This window comes from Melitaea cinxia, chromosome 22 (genome assembly GCF_905220565.1).
Source record: "Melitaea cinxia chromosome 22, ilMelCinx1.1, whole genome shotgun sequence".
NCBI classification, from domain to species: domain Eukaryota; kingdom Metazoa; phylum Arthropoda; class Insecta; order Lepidoptera; family Nymphalidae; genus Melitaea; species Melitaea cinxia.
Genome location: NC_059415.1, coordinates 11,834,408 through 11,854,897, shown reverse-complemented (window position 1 = coordinate 11,854,897; position 20,490 = coordinate 11,834,408). Strand labels below are relative to the sequence as shown.

At 36.3% G+C, this 20,490-nt stretch overlaps 2 protein-coding genes across 2 annotated transcripts; both read left to right on the top strand.

The window, feature by feature from the left end:
- Window positions 1-650: 650 nt before the first annotated feature.
- Window positions 651-9,360, top strand: LOC123664625 (chymotrypsin-C-like). The gene is made up of 7 exons (XM_045599144.1): window positions 651-902; window positions 3,407-3,577; window positions 4,899-5,115; window positions 6,398-6,507; window positions 7,314-7,481; window positions 8,079-8,235; window positions 9,100-9,360. The coding sequence occupies exons 1-7, from the start codon at window positions 651-653 to the stop codon at window positions 9,321-9,323; spliced, it is 1,299 nt and encodes a 432-aa protein (XP_045455100.1). The 3' UTR covers window positions 9,324-9,360.
- A 3,240-nt stretch (window positions 9,361-12,600) lies between these two features.
- On the top strand, window positions 12,601-20,225 carry LOC123664472 (serine protease 48-like). Its single transcript, XM_045599012.1, has 7 exons — window positions 12,601-12,861; window positions 14,040-14,219; window positions 14,732-14,951; window positions 15,233-15,342; window positions 18,699-18,866; window positions 19,325-19,484; window positions 19,833-20,225. Exons 1-7 carry the CDS (start codon window positions 12,616-12,618, stop codon window positions 20,054-20,056), a joined length of 1,308 nt encoding a protein of 435 aa, XP_045454968.1. The 5' UTR covers window positions 12,601-12,615; the 3' UTR covers window positions 20,057-20,225.
- Window positions 20,226-20,490: the final 265 nt, after the last annotated feature.

The window sequence follows — 20,490 nt, the reverse complement described above, 5'->3', positions numbered from 1 at the left end:
TAAAATAATACCAATGTATAATTTTTTAAGCGCGAATAGGTATTTTTTGGAAAAGAAAATATTTAAAATAATTTGGAGAACAAAAGGTCACGGTGCACACAGCGCTTGACAGCGCTTAGTACAAAGATAAATAGAAAGTAGTAAAAACGCTCACGTCCTCCCCGCGATACGGTAGAATATTATCACTATTATTAAATAAGAAATTGGTAGTAGTTGTAAGTATATTATTACTATTATTATATAAGAAACAACAAATTTCATCACGACGAAAGATAGCATATGCCCTAACAATGACATCCCTAGATTTTACCACCACATATCATATTTCTTCAAAAAACAAGACAACACATCAATATAATACTGGGCAAAATATATAAGAAATAAATTAATAACGAATATTTACGACAATTTTGATCAAAATATAAGAATTTACAAAAAAAACTTTACTAGAATTTTAAATATAAAATAATTGGGAAGACGCAAAAAATCCTCGCCAATCAAGTACTAAACATGAGCGTCTGTTGATAGCTCTGATACTAATCTTAGTGTTTATTTAACCCCGCTTAAGTTCACTAGTTTGTGCTCTTGAGAATCACTAACTGGTACAAAAGCATTAGTTATCATTTATTGAGACATTAGTGAGCGTCAAAATGATTTTAACAAAGGGAAGTGCTTTGATAATAATGATCCTATTGGTAAATTCAAATGCAGAAGTTATAGATTTGGCTGGAAGCATTACCAGTTACCCACTATTTGTAGACAGGCCGTGCAACGACACGACTGATATAATATCATCATACTCCCCCGGTTTGACTGATGGATACAAAATCACCATAAATAGACCTTTGAATAAACGTACTTCAATAAAAATAAAGTTTGACATGGACTCTTTGATAACTGTGGTAAGTGCTGATTTTGATTTGTTTCAATGTTACATTGGTAATATTATTTACGGTTTTAAACGAAATTCAGTTACAGAAGATTTATTTTCTATTGATGTAATTGTGAATGTTCCCAAACAAAAATAAAAACGTCAATTTACATTGACAAGTATTGTAAAACAATAAAAATTATTAGCGATATATCAAAAACAGCTAATCACATCTCACTCAAATTAAAGTAGGACCAAATGAAAAGCACTAGTTTCCAAAACAAAATCAAAATCAAAAACAGCTTTATTAAAAAGACTCCAAGAGCACTTTCGAATCGTCATTTTACAAATTAAAACTTTAAAAATTAATTATTATATTTGTAGAAGTAAAGCTATCACCGCTTCGGAATGTAGATTCTGCAGAGAAGAATCGGCGAGAAACTCCGCAGTTACTCTTTTGAAAAATAATATATAAACTGTGTTTTAGTACAAAATTAGTAAGATGTTGCATAAAATACAGCGTCACTAAGTCCACACATAGTCTTTATCAACTATGTAATTCTGCACCGAGTAATAAGCTTTATCTATTACTATTTTTTTAAATAAAAAAGAAAATCAAAATTGGTACACCCAATGAAGCGTGGTTACATGATTATAATATTATATTATTATATATTTATTAATTACATTATGTGGTTATACCTCCTATTTGAAGTCAGTTAACAAGATCTGGAAACCACTTAATGACTTTTAATATATGCCTTCTAGTGATCGATATGCAATTTTTGCAAATCATAAATTAATTAATCTAAAAAATGGGGTAAATAACTTGCTATGGAAAAACCCTCATAGTCTTATGTTATCGATATAAAACCGGATTTGAAGATATTTTAGGTTTTTATTGATTACTTATCTTTGTATCTCTTTTTTTTATTGCTTTTAAGTGATCTGAGTGTTCGATTCTGGTTTATAATTGTGTTTTAATTCAATCGTCTTTATCAAAAGCAATGTTGTTATTTAGTACATAACCTGCCATCACGAACATTTTCAATTTAATCTACTATTTACCAACTACATTTTAAAATACATGTTAGATTGTTCGAGAACTTATAGGACCTTAATTATTTATAACAAAAGTATTTCTTGTCAGATTGCATTTAACTATTGTTGGAAATGCTCAACTTCCTCATCAGACTATGTATTTTATTCATATATTTTATTAGACATATACACTGCGCAATAAAAGATAGTAGGTATACAAGCGTAAGGCCCCTGCAACAGCAGATACGTTGTAAACGTGTTGCCGACCATACACTTGACACTCCTTTGAAACTCTGGCCATCTTGCATACAGTAAAAATAACAAACACTGTTTATGGGTTGTTTATTAATTATGTGAGGCTTGAAAGGGGAAGGGGGCGGAATCACATCACGAATTATCACAAAGATGGAAAGTATCTAACGCGTATTTTTTTAAACAAAAAATAAATACTTGCGTACTTGATGCTTGTCGAAAATTTGTATCACGATGATTAAGTTTTCATTAATCTGTAAATTTCAATTTAGATTGCATAAAAAAATTCACGTGATTTTTAGATATGGAGGTGAAGGGGGTGCTCTATAACCTTACCAAATGTCACAATTTAAAAAAACATCAATGGACGACGTAGAGAGTAATGTTAAAAAGTTACTTTTATTTCCTAAATAATTATATAAGAAAATATTATCTACTATGTAAATAAAGCTTCCCTTATCTATATTCGCATGTAATTAAAATACGTAAAAAAAATTACCGAGGTCAATTATGTATATAAACATGTGGGAAAAAATAAAAATTGTATCAAGCTGTTTTTGTTCTACACTAATATAAAAAATTAATATTTGATATGTACCAATTTAGGATTGTCATCATATTATATTTTCCAGCAGTGGGGAGACCTACAAGGACAGATAACCGAATTGGAAAGAAACATTTGTACTAATATCCACCCATAACGGGAACCGAACCCACAAATCATCGGTGTTTTAGGTGTTTGCACGCACTACTGCACCAGAGCTGTTATTGATTCTTATGTTAATGGGAGCTAGTGTTTTTTGTCTGGTCACATTTAATATTGATCCCTATCGGACGCTATCCATAATAACACGTATTTAATTGATTATTATTTTTATTATCACCGTTTTATTACTTCTCGATGTAGGTGTGGGTAGGGTCGGCAACGCGCTTGTGATGCTCGTAGTATTGCAGGCGTCTATAGGCTACGGTAATCGCTTGCCATCAGCCGTACGTTTGTTTGCCGACCTAGTGTGTAAAAGAAAAAAAAATTGGTTGCCTGTTAAGTTGGTTTACGGACGATAGTTTAACGTGACAACGTCGTAACAAATCATCTCCTCGGACGCATAGGCCAATCGATTGGAAGAGCGTAGCGGGACAATGAGTCATCCTTTTTCGTGCATGCACCGGCGTTCATCGATGTATTAGATGTTGTCGCGTCAAACTAAAAAACTTTCGCTAAACGCTTTGTTTTTATTCCAGAATAATACCATCGCGAGGTTGGTCAATTTGGGTAACAATGCTTTCAAATTAGTTTTACTACAAGATACTGATAAATTGGAATTTGAAATTAAAGGAGAATATGTTTTATTACCACCATATATAATGAGTATTAAGATAGATGGCGAGGAAAACTGCCAGAAACCTGACAATGTAAGTAAAATAGAAAACGTATGATTCAGCCTATAACATTCTACTGCTGGGCATAAGCCTTTCTTCATGTATCAAAGGGTTCAGCCTGATCAGATATATTCTTTACTAAGAGTACCGACCGTTCATCACTTCAGCCTATTGCAGTCCACTACTGGAAATAGGCCTCCACAAGTTCGCGTCGAAAATGGCGTGAACTCATGTGTCCCATAGTCACCACGCTGGGCAGGCGGGTTGGTGACTGCAGGCTGGCTTTGTCGCACCGAAGACGCTGCTACCGTCTTCGGCCTGTGTATTTCAAAACCAGCAGTTGGATGGTTATCCCGCAACCGGTTGGCTTTATAAGTTCCTACGGGAAGGGAGGGAGTGGCTATATTCTTTAATGCCGTAGCCACACAGCAGCAACGACCGTTATCAGATATCTATGGTAATATTTAGGATCAAAAGATTTATTTTCAGCAAATATTTGTCCAATCATTATTTTATCCATCTCGAGCGAGAATTGAATCCACAACCACCGGTGTAAAGGCGCCTACATGGTATACGCATACAAAATATTGATAGATACATCAAATTTGTTAATTTAAAATCTGTTAACTATTTTGTATTTAATTATGTCATCATCATTATATCAACGTGAAAGAAAATACATGTATTTATATGTCAATGTATATGTCAAGACTGATGTATAAATATGTTGTATAAATATAAAAAGAAAGATAATACCAAACATTTCATTTTATTTTTAAATATATTGTGAATTATTTTTACTTGCTATAATTTTCGATGTATTTTGACTAGCCTGTTGGCGTAGTTTGTGCCCTGCTTTTTGTTCCGCGGGTAGTGGGTTCGATTCTCGCCTGAGTCTGGGTGTAATATTTGTATGATATTTATCAAAAAAATATGTAGTTATCACATTCGTCTGCTACCTATAACACAAGCATTAAGTTGCTTACCATAGGAACAGACGACCGTCTGTGTATGTTATAATTATTATAATTATTATTTATTTATTTATTCATCTGTCTGTATCAAATTTACATAACAAAGTAAAACGTGAATTTTCAATCAACGTTTATTATATAACATTTACCCGTTACAGACATTTGATAATTACATATTAATACGAACTGTATTGATCTGACTTCTTCTGACCTGATTCTGATCTGTCTTGACTGTATTGAATTATCAAATATCTGTATTACTGTAATGTGGAGAACTAAATTTGCATTATGCGTGTTTTTTGTTATTTTGTAAAAAAAAAAGTCAGACCGTAAAACTTACCACAAAAACTCCGTTCACGAATATTTTTGTTGACGTACAGAGCTATTTCCTCCGACGTCCAGTGGGCGTTGAAAAAAGACCAGATGTACCGAATCTATTCTGTGGGAAACGTAAAGCCTTCAATCAACTAATTGTCAGCGGAACAGAGTCGAAGCCTGGCGACTGGCCGTGGCATGTAGCGATATTCAGACTCGAACGCGCTGCGTTAAAGTACATATGTGGAGGGACGTTGCTTTCAAATTTATTTGTTTTAACTGGTAAATTCTTTTTATATTTATACAGAGCTCTTGGGGGAAATTGGGGATAGGGTCGGCATCGTGCTTGCGATGCTTCTGGTATTGCAGACGTCTATAAGCTACGGTAATTGCTTCCCATTAGGAGAGCCGTACACTTGTTTGCCGATCTAGTTAAATATTAAAAAAAAAAACGAATCATAACTACTACAACCTTCTTTATATTTCAGTTGGGGTCAGAGGTCTTTTGATATTTTTTTTGATATCTATACTATAATTTTATTTTAAGGTTATAATTTTATAGTTAAAATTTTAAGGTTGCCTGGAAGAGATTGCTTTTAAGCAATAAGGCCGCCTTTTGTACATTTTTTTTTTCTACAAATTATGGCTAATGTTGCTTGTTTATTTTATTTGTTTGGTGTACAATAAAGTGTAAAATAAATAAATAAGTTTATGAAGCTGGAGAGTTTGTTTGTTTAAACGTACTAATATCAGGAACTACTGGTTCGAATTGAAAAACCATTTTTTTGGTTTATGTTCCATTTATCGAGGAAGGCTATAGGCTATATTATATTTTAAACACACATTAACGCACCTTCCCGTATTATTTATCACTATCTAAGATTTTTTTTTTTTTTTTTTTGTGTTACCCACATTAGGAATTCTAAACATTTTTGAATATCATATCAAAAATTGACCGCTCCAGCGGGGTTCGAACCCGCGCCTCCGACATACCGTGTCGGCGCTCTAGCCAATTAAGCTATGGAACGATATACCAGCCAGAGCGAAATTCTTGATATGATGATTTCTATTTTCGGTTTAAGCGAACCGTGGCGCCGTCTATAGTACATTTTTGATATGATATTCAAAAATGTTTAGAATTCCTAATGTGGGTAACACAAAAAAATAAAATCTTAGATATTAAAAATAGCACGGTGTCGTCTCCTGTCAAAGATTTTCATTGTAATATGAAACTTTGAATAGTTACGGGTTTCTGTAAAGAGCTCACTATAGACGGCGCCACGGTTCGCTTAAACCGAAAATAGAAATCATCATATCAAGAATTTCGCTCTGGCTGGTATATCGTTCCATAGCTTAATTGGCTAGAGCGCCGACACGGTATGTCGGAGGCGCGGGTTCGAACCCCGCTGGAGCGGTCAATTTTTGATATGATATTCAAAAATATTTATCACTAGTCAACTGTTACGGCCGAAACCAAGTTAGGCAGTGTGACCATTAGATCTAATCGAAATAACGACATATTTTATTTTTTAATTTTATTTTTATTTTATTTGAATATTTCCAGCTGCTCATTGTGTTACAATTAACGGTGCAGCTGTTCTGCCAGACATATTGGGTGTCAACGTAGGAAAACATAATTTGATTGGTGGAGACGCTTCTTCCCAAGAAAGAGGGGTTCGTATTAGTGTTTTTGTTTCACCTACCATTTCCCCGGAGACAAACTGGGGTCTGCTTAGGCTATTCTCGATTGTTTAGTGATTATTGACCTAAAAATAATTTTATTTTATATACAAATAGGTCAAAAAACGATGGTGAGCAATTAACCGTCTGGAAATATTGCAAATGTATTGCTACTCGTAAACCTATTCCCGACCTTTTCCAGGAGCTCTGGCTACCTTACTCACCAGAGCATTTTTTGAAAGCAGTATTATTTAGCTGTAGTCTTCTGTAAGGTTGAGGTACTTCCCCAGGCGGACTGCACCAAATTTTGAGCAGGATAGATCCCGCTTTGCCCTATCTTAGTACGTAGTTTTAAATCATGTAAATCCTAACAAATATATACTAGCAGTACCCATGCGAATAATTCGCACTAAATAATTAAAATTTTTACCAACCGGCAATCATGTTGACGTTGTTTCAAAATTAAAGCCGTCATATATATAATTATAATAATAAATTAATTTACAAAATACAAAATCAATAATAAATTTTTTAGTTGTTGTTTAATTTTAATAATAAATTAATTTACAAAAAACAAAAGCAATAATAAATTTTTTAGTTGTTGTCTAATTTTAATAATAAATTAATTTACAAAAAACAAAAGCAATAATAAATTTTTTAGTTGTTGTCGCCGGTAGAACAATCAATTATCTATAAAATGATATATAATTTATGTGGATTAGCTGTGAGTTTTTTTCTAAAAAAGGAAGGCAAACATCTTAACCTTAGCGTATTTATATTTGTGATTTTTCTGTTCTAAGGTGTACGAAGTAATCGTCCATGAAGAGTTTGTGCGCAAATCACTCGACAACGACATTGCCTTGTTGAAGATGAAGAGCCCGGTTGAATTTAATCCAAACGTTCAACCGGCTTGTATATGGTTTGATAAACTGAAAGAAAAAATATCATCTGATAAGATTCTTGGAACTGTGAGTATCATTTATAAAGAAACAAATGTTGTTGATTTCTTGACAATATACTCGTAGTTGCATCGTTCACATAAAGAAAATTAATTCGCTTTTCTATTTACCCCACTACAATCAGAGCACGTGGAGTTTATATTTGATTATATGATACTCAGGTTTTTTACTATATATTATCTGTTCTGGCATAAACACTTGATAACACATGAAAAAATACAATAACATAAATCTTTATATTTTGTCACCAAATTATTTAAACAGACAAAATTTCCCTCATTCACTCACTCACTTCAGCCTATCGCAGTCCACTGTTGGATATAGGCCTCCCCAAGTTCGCGCCAAACATCCCGGTTTTCCGCAATCCTCATCCAGCCTACACCGGCAATATTACGTAGATCGTCGGTCCAACGGGCCGGAGGAAGTCCCACACTGCGTTTGCCAAGACGCAGAGTGGGACGAGAGGTGCCAAGACAAAATTTACTTAAAAGTAATTAATTACGTATAAGCTTTCAATTACTTAAATAAACGCTAATACTTCTTTCTTGAAAACGTTAATTGGAAAACAAAAAAGTATTTCAAATTAATATTTACCAAACTTAATAGGTAACAGGCTGGGGCTTCGATCAGTCGGAATCTCTTTCAACCGTTCTTCGAGAAGCTACAATGCCAATAGTAGGAGACTTAGATTGTATCAGGAGCAAACCGCATTTCTACTCCGTAATACTGAATGGTAAAAAATTCTGCGCAGGAAATCGCAACGGTAAGTTGTATACAAAAAATAAATTCATCAAAATGTGACTGCCTCATCTTTTAAAACTCAATGTTCAAACAACAAAAAATGTTTTTAAGTAAGGAGAAAGTTAAAGCTTGATTTGCGCCCTTTATTGTAATTTCACTGAGGTAGGGCACAGCAGGAATTTCCTGTTCGAAATATGGAGCAGCCCGACTGGGGTAGTACCTCGACCTTACAGAAGATCACAGCAAAATGATACTGTTTTCAAGCAGTATTGTGTTCCTGTTGGTGAGTAAGGTGACCAGAGCTTCTGGGGGATTGGGGATTGGGTCAGCAACGCGCTTGCGATGCTTCTGGTGTTGCAGGTGTCTATAAGCCGCTAAGTAATCGCTTACCATCAGGTGAGCCGTACGCTCGTTTGCTGACCTAGTGACATAAAAAAAAAGCTGATGTTTATCAGATTTTCGCCAAGATACTCTTATTTCTTGACAATGCCTTTCTTTGTCACAGATGAAATCAATAATCTTGAGAGACAAACGCAATTGTCACCACCGTTCCAATTCTTATCACACTCCGCGATTCCATCTTCTTTCCTAATTGATCGTTACAGCCATTTTACTCTATCATACCACGTGTAGTGTTCCTGTGATGTATAACGTGATCAGAGCTTCTGGAGCGGGAGGGTGGGGGTAGGGTCGGCAACGCGCTTGCGATGCTTCTAGGCTTGCAGTGTATATAAGTTACGATAATCACTTACCATCAAGTGAGTCGTACGCTTGTTTGTCGACCTAGTTATATGTTAAAAAAAAACCTGTTCTAGCTTTTTTAGTACTGACGTTCCCTAATTCACGATTTGTTAGTATTTGCATAAAAATCCTATATTTTTTTCAGGAACCTCAGCGTGCAATGGTGACAGCGGCGGTGGGTTTTTCGTTTACGTTCCATATGAAGACAGCCACTTTATCAAATATAAGCTTAAAGGCTCCTGGTACATTCGGGGCATTGTGTCCCTTAGTGTCGCCTTGCAAGACACAGCCCTTTGTGACCCATTTGAGTACGTCGTGTTCACCGATATAGAATCATATACCGACTGGATTTATGATCACATGGATTAATGTAGGGTATTATAATAAACAAAAGAGTGTGTGAGAAGTCAAGAGTTTACTCCTTAATAACGATTTTCATGATATTTAGAAATGTATTTGTCTGTCTCGCAAATGACGTCACGTGATAAAACTCTCAGGGCAGGTCGCGTCACTGATTAGCGTTACTCTTTCACACGATTTCACTCCTCATATTTTTGAAGTAAAAATTCTTTACGCACGCTTGACTTAGGGAGTAAGTTGGTGAATGCGTGACGGTATGAGCGTTACGAAAAGTGTGATCGGGCGAGGTGAGCGGAAGTTGAGAGGGAGATATATGTTAGTGAAGATAGAAAGAGAGAGAATTACGTTTCGTATATTACTGTAGGGGCAATTAAGGAAGTTTTACTTCAGTCGTGTGGTCTAAATAAATAAAATAAAAAATAAAAAAAATAAAAATGAAAATAAAAATGTTTATTACTCAGACAACAAAGGGTCCATAATTGTTAGTAAAAATAAAAGATGAAAGCTTAATAACTAATGTTAGTACTTAATAACTAAAAGTGACCTTGTAATGTCACACAAGTGCCTGAGTAGTGGAAAGTCCCCGCTATCGGCGATGACCCTTAAGACATTGTTGCGACTGCCGCGCATTCGCCTTAAAAGTGAGCTAGCCTTTTTGCGCAGAATGGCCGGGAAACTGTCGACCCCTGCGTGCGCGACCTGCGTGCGCGGTCTAAAGTACACTTGTTTTTTTTTCATACCACGTGCCTAAAATCGTTTCATAAGGAGTAAAATCCACTTGTATTACTTTGTTGATGTTGTTTTTAAGTAAAAAAAAAAAACGTATTAAATAAAACATATTATAAACGTTTATTCAAGCGTGGGAAGGGAATATTTATATGTTTAAAATTAATTATTCTGAGTTACCGATATTTCGCCGGTATAGCATCAAAGTTACAGGTACTCACTGTATTGCAATTCATACACCCCATATATTATTCTCGATTCGTGTTTAAATGTGCTTTAAAATATTAAAACCTGTGTCCTGCGGTGTCACTTGCATTAATTTGGAGGAAAAAATTTAACAATCTTTGTGTTTGCTGTTTATGTTTGTTTTTTAACTTACTAAATCGTGTTGTCTGGAAGAAATCGCTCTTAGTGATAAGACCGCCTTTGTACATCTTTCTTCGTATGTATCCCTTTTGTAACGTTTCTTTGTAGTGTGCAATAAAGAGTATTTATTATTATTATTATTACATCTATTTTTAATTATACTCATTTGTATTTCAATTTGTATACATAATATTTTAATAATACTAGTGTTACATTTCTTTATGTGCATCTTGTGACAACTTAAAATGTTGCGCATTTAAGCTTAACAACTGTAGTACCTATAGTTTTTATGTGAAAATTGTAATATAGCAACTACTGTTTGCCTAAATGAAATAAATAAATAAATAACAAAATTTTTTAATAAATTATTTTTTCAATTTGAATCAGTAGTTTCTGAAATTAGCGCTTTAAGACAAATCAAGAAATTCTACAGCTTTATAATATTAGCATGGACGGAAATAAACAGTGTCACAAAATTTAGTTCGTATTAAAATTAATTAAAAAAAATTCGTTAGTCGTTTTATTTTTAACAGTTATTGAATATGTAGTAAAAGTAAAAAAAAAGACAAAAGAAAGAAATATTATGATTTTATTTCTTTTTTTTCCATTTTCCCACATCAATACAAAATTTTAACAACAATTGGGCAGCAACTGGCTACCTTATCGCGACTATAGCGATCTCTTGATTTTTGCACCTTTACTTTCAACTTCTGGTTTTTTCAAAAAAAAAAATCATCGCTATCCTGTGTCTTGTAATTTTTATATGTTGTAAAATAAAATACATATATACCATTTACTCAGTAATGTCTCACTGCTACTGCTACACTGCTATGTACGAAAAGGATTGGAGATTAATCCACCAAACTGCTCCAATGCGGGTTGGCGGAAATATTCCCAACTAAGTACGATCGCTATCAAGTATTTATGATAACAATTGTTAGCTTTACGTGCTCTCCGAGGCACGGTGGGGAGACTCACAAGGACAGACATACCAAACTGGAAAGAGATATTTTTAAATAAAAATGTATATCCCGAGCAGGAACCGAACCCGCAAATTGTTTTTGATTGTAGCCGATAACACGGCACGCGCACTACTACACCAGAGCGCCTGTATGATACGTAAGCTTAAGCTGACTCAAGTTACGCTGTCCTGTCACAACTGTCAAATACAAGAACTGTCATCATACGCGCTAAGTTCAAATAGTCATGAACTGTTCATCTAATTTTTCGATTTTATGCGCAACCTTATTAAATTTTAATTTCGTTATAACCTTCCACAAAGTATTAGAAAACTTTTAAAAAAAGATGAACGAAATCATTAAGTCGTTTTCAAGTTATGGCGTGACCAAGGGCTGATATACATTAGTAATAAGTGTAGATTAAAAAAAATCTCAGAGAAACATACGTTACACGCAGACTCGGTGTCAATAACTCCGTGAGCAGTAAGCTGGAAAGGGCATCACAACAAACTGTACCAACAAACTAATCTTTTAAAGAAATATTTAAAACTCATTTTTATCTCTGTCATCTGAAGTTTTGAAAATTTTATTAAAATGAGCAATTTAAATAAATTATATTAGTTCTTAAATAATGTGATTCAGAGATTCCCGTATTATGTTGACGTAAAAAAAAATATGACGTTATTTAATAAACTTGTTAATGTCCAGAGAAAAATAGAACTTATGATGTTTTAATAAATCACAAAATTAATTAATTACAACATAAAATATTTTCCTTAAGAGAATTGATTCAAAACAAGTATTACTTGTTCAGAACGTTGCAGACATTTAGTCAAATCGACAATTGGAAGAACGACTGGCTTCTTTAAAATGCACGATATTCCTACTTTTTATGACAGAATTATGATCATTTTTGATAAAATCTCCTTCACATACAATACAATAAAAATAAAAATATATAAATTATCATTAAAATGGAAAAATATAATCACAAACGTATTATAATTCGATATGAGTCAAAATGGTAAATACGTGCTTTAACACGTTTCTCAAACTATCTGTACAGTGACGATGTATTAAAATAGTACCGACCTATACCGCGACGATCAAGCTCGTATCACATTTATTTATTTTAATAAAAATGTACAAAACAAATACAACTATTAAACAATATGAATGAAAACAATATTTTAGACCTAACATGTCATGTACGCGTGAATTTGTTGTGAGAACAGTGTTAAATTTCAATAATGAAACTTTTTTATCAATATTTTTTGATAACAATATGTTTTTTGATAAAAGTGAATTCCATAAAGTTCTATAGGAGTGTACGTCCAAAAAAAGTGTTCGAAATAGCACCGTGCCCTGACAATAGTGATATTGTTTCGCGTTTCGAAAGTGGCTTGAAAAATGGTTACAATATAACGATTAAGAAAACACTTTCTGTTACAACGGAATTGCGTTTATCATTCGATTCAGAAGCTGCTGTCTTATTGGTGAGTATAAAGATAAACGAACATTTCTTTTTATCATTATTTAATCCTCTCTATTTCTTCAAACGAGCCTTTTAAATAAAATACGAAACTATTAGGCTGGTCATCTGATGTCAATAAAAAACACCCACTAATGTTTTACAAGATATTGCTTGTTTTGATTTTCTGGATGGTTTTCATGCAAATGTTTTAACTTCACAAGTTTAGTTATATCTACACACACGTACGTATTGTTAATAATACTTTTAATAAACCATGTTATATTAGCCGTCCGTATGTTGTATAATATAAATCTGGACATTTTATATAAATCAACTTGGTTTTCCCCGTTATGTGAAGATAGGTTACTATACATGAATTCGCCTTACTATCTACAGTACGAGTAACACATCAACCTTTGACCTTTATCAGTGATAACGTTAGCACGGTTTTTTATGGAATTCACTATTAGTATTACTGTATTTTCTTCTCGTCGTCCAAGATTCTCGTTGATAAGGAAAGGTTGCCAATTCGGGAGTAGCTTTGGCAACGCGTTTGTACCCGCTTACCACCAGGTGGGAAGAACGCTTGTTGCCGACTTAGACTGATATAAAAAAGGTTTTCCCAACTTTCCTTATCAGTTATAATATTTCACAGCTCAGCTTAGCTATAAGTGCGCTTATGCTTTCTTCATTGATTTTAAATAAGGCCTTGTGTTGTCATTATTGTTACTATATATTACTTTTTTTTTGCAAAAACACATTTGAATCTTTCGTATTTGTAAAAAATACACATAGTTATAATATTGGCGCATTTAACAAAAAATATTTTACGCTTGCTTATTCTAAGATCCCCGAGTAAGTTTTAAATAGAAAAAGCGCTATTTGTAAACCTACTCTAACAAAATAGAAAAATTAATAACCAACATTCGTAAGTCTTTTACCTTAATAGTGATCAATAGGAGACAAAAAAATAAACATGTACACACTTACAGTTCAGCCATACGCAGTCCACTGACCGCGAACATAGGCCTTCTCAAGCTGTATCAAGCATTTCGGTTTTCCACTATGCTCATCTAGACATCGCTAGCGAACTGACATAGATCGTAGCTACAGCGGCCGGGAGGCACAGTGCATACAGCCATTGGTGACAACACACGTGACCAGCTCACTGTCACTTATACACGCAATATTTACTTTCAGGGCGACGGTGCAAGATTTTCAAGTACTGAAGATAATGTTTATAACATATTTAAATTAATTGTAACTAAAGAAAAAAATGATATTACGTTTATTATAAAAGGATTTCCTGCCCCTCACTCGCCGCCTTACTTAACTAGTCTCAAAATTAACGATGAAGAAAATTGCAGACGACCGAATTTGGTAAGTATTAGCTTTAGATCGATTTTGTTGACAAAAAAAAAAGAACTTAAATATAAAGATCCCACGAAAATTGTGAATATTTGTTTTTATTTAATGAAATGATTTTTAAAATGAAATTTAATACTAAAACTATTCAAAAACGGAATATTTACCATGTTTTTTGTTTTCATTTTGCGGAGCTCGATATTCCGACATTAATTACGAATGTCTTATTTTACTTTATTATTACGAGACTGCTAAAGCCGTCAAAATCTACCCGCAAATTTCAGTTTTTTTGAATAGTCTTAGTAATAAAAGTAACCATGTTAAAATAAATTATATGAAATTTAATGTATGAAATTCTGTTCTTTTCATTAGGGTTTTTTCAATAGTCACTGTCAATTAATTTAATTCTATTTTCCAGAATATAAAGTCAAATTATCAAAGTTTTAGTACCTTAGGAGTATATAAGTTGTTTATTATCTACTATTTTCACAAACTTTTACTATAGTATTCAAATATCATTTTTTCAGACATATTTCGAAGAATTTCCAGTTGGAGTAACGAAACGCAGAAACGTTCCCGATCGGTTCTGCGGTAAACGCAAGGTTCTGCACACTGAACTCATAGTCAGCGGAGTTAGCACGAAGGCAGGAGACTGGCCGTGGCATGTTGCGATATACCGGCAGGAGAGATCAACGTTGAAGTATATATGTGGAGGAACTCTTATATCCAAACATATTGTTTTAACAGGTACTAAACGGTTAGGAGAGAATTATTTAAAGTCTCAAATTTATCTTCCTACTAAATAACTGGTCGGAGACACTGTCTCATTAAAATTATTCTTTAAAATTAAATAAATACAGGGTACCAAATCATTTAGAATTTTTTTTTGTCATAAACATGAATCGAGACATTAATCTTCTATGAGACTACAAAATTGTTCGGATACGGATCTAAGAAATGTGCCCTATATTTGGTTGTTTGACATGTCGGACATATCTCAAGCCTTATTGTTACCCTTTTACCATCAGCTGCCCATTGCACTACGTTAAACGGAGTTCCAGTTCTGCCAGATATTTTGGGCGTATTTGCAGGGAAATATTACCTGTTCCGAAGCGATATTACCACCCAAGAATTACAGGTCATTATTTTAAATATAATATTTTTTAAAAATTTTAGAATATTATAAATTTTAAATTTTATAATTAGAATAATTCCTTCTTTTTGAAGCTATACCCGGCTACGGCAGCGGCCATGGTAACGGTGGGGTAGAGGGTGCTAAGAATCACCGGGGTACGGGAGGCTGCCATAGAAAAATATTCCTGGCTACGTATAATGGACGCACGCTACGGTTGGACCATCACCTCACCGAACTTGAGGTAGAACTTAGTCACATTAAGTGGAGCATACTGGGGTTGTCTGAAGTCCGAAGAGAGGGAGAGGACACGATGATCCTGGACTCCGGGCACTTGTTCTACTTCCGTGAAGGTGATGGGCTTTCCCAAGGTGGCGTCGGTTTTCTGGTTCACAAGACTCTCACTAACAACGTTGTGGAAGTCAGTAGTGTGTCGACCCGGGTAGCGTACCTTGTACTTAAGCTCACCGACAGGTACTCCCTGAAAGTGATACAGGTATATGCGCCGACCTCGGCACACTCTGACGATGAAGTCGAAGCCTTGTATGAAGATATTACAAGGGCCATACATGGCACTACTTCGACCTTCTACAGCGTTGTTATGGGAGACTTCAACGCTAAAGTGGGAGTACAAGGCCGCGACGGATCGAGCATCGGACCACACGGATTGGGGCACAGGAATCACAGGGGGCAGACGCTTGTCAACTTCCTCGAATCGGAGGGGCTCTTCTTGATGAACTCATTTTTTGAGAAGAAGCCCCAAAGGAGGTGGACATGGCAAAGCCCCGATACTGTGACGAGGAACGAGATAGATTTCATCATAGCGGATAAAAGGCATATATTCAGAGATGTCTCAGTGGTTAACAGGTTTAACACCGGCAGCGACCACCGGCTAGTACGGGGCACTCTGAATATATGTCTCCGAAAGGAGCGGACCCGCTTGATGAAATCTACTCTCCGACCTACGCTGCCCCAAATACTATGTGGCTCCGAGCAGTTTCAGTTGGAACTCCAAAACCGATTCGATTCGCTGGAAACTACTAGCGACGTGGACGAGATAACCGACAACGTGGTGAAGACGGTGTGTACACTGGGTCGCAGGCACTTTCCACCAACAAAGCCAACGAAGCAGTCCAAACTTTCTCCCGAAGCCTTGGATCTGATGCGGCAGAGGCGCGAGTTGCCGGCTGCTTCGCCAGAACAGAGGGCTCTTTCCAAGAGGGTACGGAAAATTATTCGCCGAGACCTCCGCTGCTCAAATACGAGAGAGGTTGCTACTCTGATTGAGCAGAATAGGGGGTCCAAAGTTTTCCAAAGACCATTGGGGAGAAGCCCTCTTGCGAAGCTTAAAACAGCAGATGGCAGAACCGTCTGCTCTCGCCCTCAGGTCCGAGAAGAGGTTGAGAATTTTTATGGACAGCTGTACTCGTCGAGCGCACGCAAGCCTGCGACTTGGGACACCGAAGATCCACGGGCACCATTGTTGCGCCATTATTCGGAGTGTATCCCGGACTTCGAAGAGGATGAGATTGGTGCAGCGCTCGGGCAGCTTAAAAACGGAAGGGCCCCGGGGGATGACGGAGTTACCACTGAACTCCTTAAAGCCGCAGGGCGACCTGTCCTGAAAGCCTTGGCAAGACTATTTAACGCCGTCATCCACCGAGGTACCACGCCGGAGGCGTGGTCCAGGAGTGTGGTGGTGCTGTTCTTTAAGAGAGGCGATAAGTCTCTGTTAAAGAATTACAGACCGATCTCACTTCTGAGCCACGTCTATAAGCTATTTTCGAGGGTTGTTACGAATCGTCTCGCCAGAAGACTCGACGAATTCCAACCACCAGAGCAGGCTGGGTTTCGAAATGGCTACAGCACCGTGGACCACATCCATACTGTTCGGCAGATTATCCAAAAGACGGAAGAATATAATCAACCGCTGTGTATGGCATTAGTGGACTACGAGAAAGCCTTCGACTCCGTCGAGACCTGGGCTGTCCTGGACTCTCTGCAGAGATGTCATATCGACTGGCGATATATCGAGGTACTAAAATCTATGTACGATGCGACGACGATGACCGTTCATGTCAATGACCAAAGAACAAGACCTATTTCCCTCCGGCGCGGGGTAAGACAGGGGGATGTAATATCACCGAAACTGTTTACCACTGCGCTAGAGGATGTTTTTAAGACCTTGGATTGGGGGGAACGGGGCATCAACGTCAACGGTGAATTCATCTCTCACCTTCGTTTCGCCGACGATATTGTCATCTTTGCGGAGACGCTGGATGAGTTAGGCCAAATGCTGGCCGGCCTAAACGAGTCCTCCCGACGTGTCGGTCTCTGTATGAACTTGGATAAGACGAAAGTTATGTTTAACAACCAAGTCATACCGATACCGGTATCGGTCGATGGTACCCTTCTCGAAGTTGTTCAGGATTATATTTACCTAGGCCATACTATCCAACTAGGCCGCAACAACTTCGAGAAGGAGGCCGATAGGAGGATTCGGTTGGGCTGGGCGGCGTTTGGCAGACTCCGTCGAGTCTTCACTTCGAAGATTCCGCAATGCTTGAAGACAAAAGTTTTCGAGCAATGCGTCCTGCCTGTGTTAACATACGGAGCCGAGACGTGGACACTGACCAAGGGACTGGTCCACAAGTTTAAAGTCGCTCAACGTGCAATGGAACGGGCTATGCTTGGGGTCTCTCTCAAAGACAGGATTAGAAATGAGACTATCCGCGAGAGAACGAAAGTAACCGACATAGCCCACAGAATTAGCAAGTTGAAGTGGCAGTGGGCTGGTCATCTGTGTCGCAGGACCGATGGCCGTTGGAGTAGACGGGTCCTAGAGTGGAGACCGCGTCTTGGCAAACGCAGTGTGGGACGTCCTCCGGCCCGTTGGACCGACGATCTACGTAAGATTGCCGGTGTAGGCTGGATGAGGATTGCGGAAGACCGGGATGTGTGGCGCGAACTTGGGGAGGCCTATGTCCAGCAGTGGACTGCGATAGGCTGAAGTGTGAAGCTATACTTCTTCTACCGCGTTAGGGAAAAATGATGAGAGTAAATTTATACGATCATCATTAATCATCGTCTCAAAAAACCGAACCCCCGAAGTTAGCTTTTCAACAAAGAAGAAGTTAGCAACGTGAAGTTAGCTAGCCAATTAAGTATAACTTCTTACGTGCTTACCACTACACCACTACACACCCACTTTTTTTCTTTCCTTAAAAAAAGATTAAGTTTAATTCAAAATTTAAAGCTATTTATTTTTATACTCTGTGTAAAAAAATAAACTTTTTAAAATAACGGATCTGAGAAGATAATAAAAAGAAGGAAATATAATTTTCCACCAACTATTATTCTAGGTCCACCAAGTGATAGTCCATGACGAATACAGTCACACAACTCTTAAGAATGATATATCGTTGTTGAAATTAAGAACTGAAGTTATTTTCAACAATTACGTACAGCCTGCTTGTCTGTGGTACGACGAGGCTTATGACAAACTCACTTCGTTTGATATCTTTGGAACGGTAAGTTTTTAAATATGATATATACAAAATGCCAGTATAAAGTATAAACTTTTCGCTCAACTATATAGCCAGTTAAGAATCCTGATCGGGTCCAAAAACATACTAAAATGCAATCAAATATGCTCAGACGTACGGTACAGTACGGCCAAATCCAAATTATCATACGTGAGAACAGAAAACGTGACCATCAATGCATCAGTGGATTGTTTGAGCTTGTTAACACATCATCATTTGATGCCATCATTGTTAAAACTCTTATCGTAAATAATATCTGGAAGAAAATCAGCTAAATAGACATACTATGTGAAGCGAATACCGACGGTACCAAGGATCGTTAGTTTTTTGAGTCTATACGACTTATAACCTAAATATATGTATTAGTATAGCTTTACGAATAAATTCCAATTATTTTCTGCAATCATTAAAAGATGCACGCAAATACTTTTGATCAATTTCAGGTGGTTGGGTGGGGTTTCGACCGAACGGACTCCTTAACTACGTCAATCCATGCAGCTACAATCCCATTGATTCCTAACTTATCGTGTATTTTAAGTAATCCAATTTTCTATTCGAATGCCATAAAAGATGGGAAGAAATTCTGCGCTGGATACAATAACGGTAAGCGTAATATTTGTGTGAATATATAATTAAAAAGTTTTATTGATTTTTTTCTGTATTAATCTGATGGCCGACAAGCGCACGGTCTACCTGATGGTAAATGGATACGGTAACCTTTGGACACCTCCACACGTTGCCCTAACCCCTTATGGCTAACTTACTCACCACAGAAACACAGCACTACTTGAAAGTAGTCCTATTTAGCTGTACTCTTCTGTAAAGTTACATCCCTAGATTGGAGCAGGATATTTTTCTGTACCTTACTTTCAGATAATCGCTACAATTTAGAGGTTCTCAAACATCAATTTTACTTGTTTGTCATTTGTCAGACATTTTCAAACCTTACAGGTACATCGGCTTGCAACGGCGACAGCGGTGGGGGTTTCATGGTCTTCTTACCTGATGATTTAACTGATAACACCAAAAAGACGCCAGGTGCTTGGTATGTCAGAGGGATCGTCTCCGAGAGTTTGTCAAGACAAGATGCTCCGATTTGTGATCCGTATTCATATACGGTATTTACTGATGTGTCTCAATACTTGAACTGGATTAAAAACAATGTTGGGACTTAAATTTATGGTTTCCTTCAACAAAGTGCATTTTTAGGTGTATGGTGGTTCTAAGTGCTAAGGTTAAACGGACTTTCTAAGTTATTTCCACATTAATGAGTATTGAAATGGACTACGAATAGTTTGAATTATTAATAATCAAGTAATTCTAATAAAATATTTAAGTACTGTTTTTATATTTATCATTTATATGTTCTGTATATTTCTACTATAATGGTAAATTTTAAAAAAAAAACCTACTTGAGTATTTTTTACGTCTCTAAAACAAACAGATGATTTACACATAAATGTCCCACAGTAAAACGAAAGTTCTGTGTCGAAGGTCCAGAAACACACATCAAATCAAACATACCCGCGACGCATATTTACTGAACAACTAATGTAACAATTGTGTTTCAACCGACTTCAATTATGTCGTCAAGTAACACAACGTAGGT

Bases quoted from the DNA above. Each gene is read 5' to 3' on its own strand.
- LOC123664472 (XM_045599012.1), top strand. From the start codon at position 12,616: ATGAAACTTTTTTATCAATATTTTTTGATAACAATATGTTTTTTGATA. The intron at 15,343-18,698 runs GTCATTATTTTA...CTATTATTCTAG, and splicing joins TTACCACCCAAGAATTACAG to GTCCACCAAGTGATAGTCCA. The intron at 19,485-19,832 runs GTAAGCGTAATA...CAAACCTTACAG, and splicing joins CTGCGCTGGATACAATAACG to GTACATCGGCTTGCAACGGC.
- LOC123664625 (XM_045599144.1), top strand. From the start codon at position 651: ATGATTTTAACAAAGGGAAGTGCTTTGATAATAATGATCCTATTGGTA. The intron at 3,578-4,898 runs GTAAGTAAAATA...GTTGACGTACAG, and splicing joins ACTGCCAGAAACCTGACAAT to AGCTATTTCCTCCGACGTCC. The intron at 6,508-7,313 runs GTTCGTATTAGT...TTCTGTTCTAAG, and splicing joins CTTCTTCCCAAGAAAGAGGG to GTGTACGAAGTAATCGTCCA.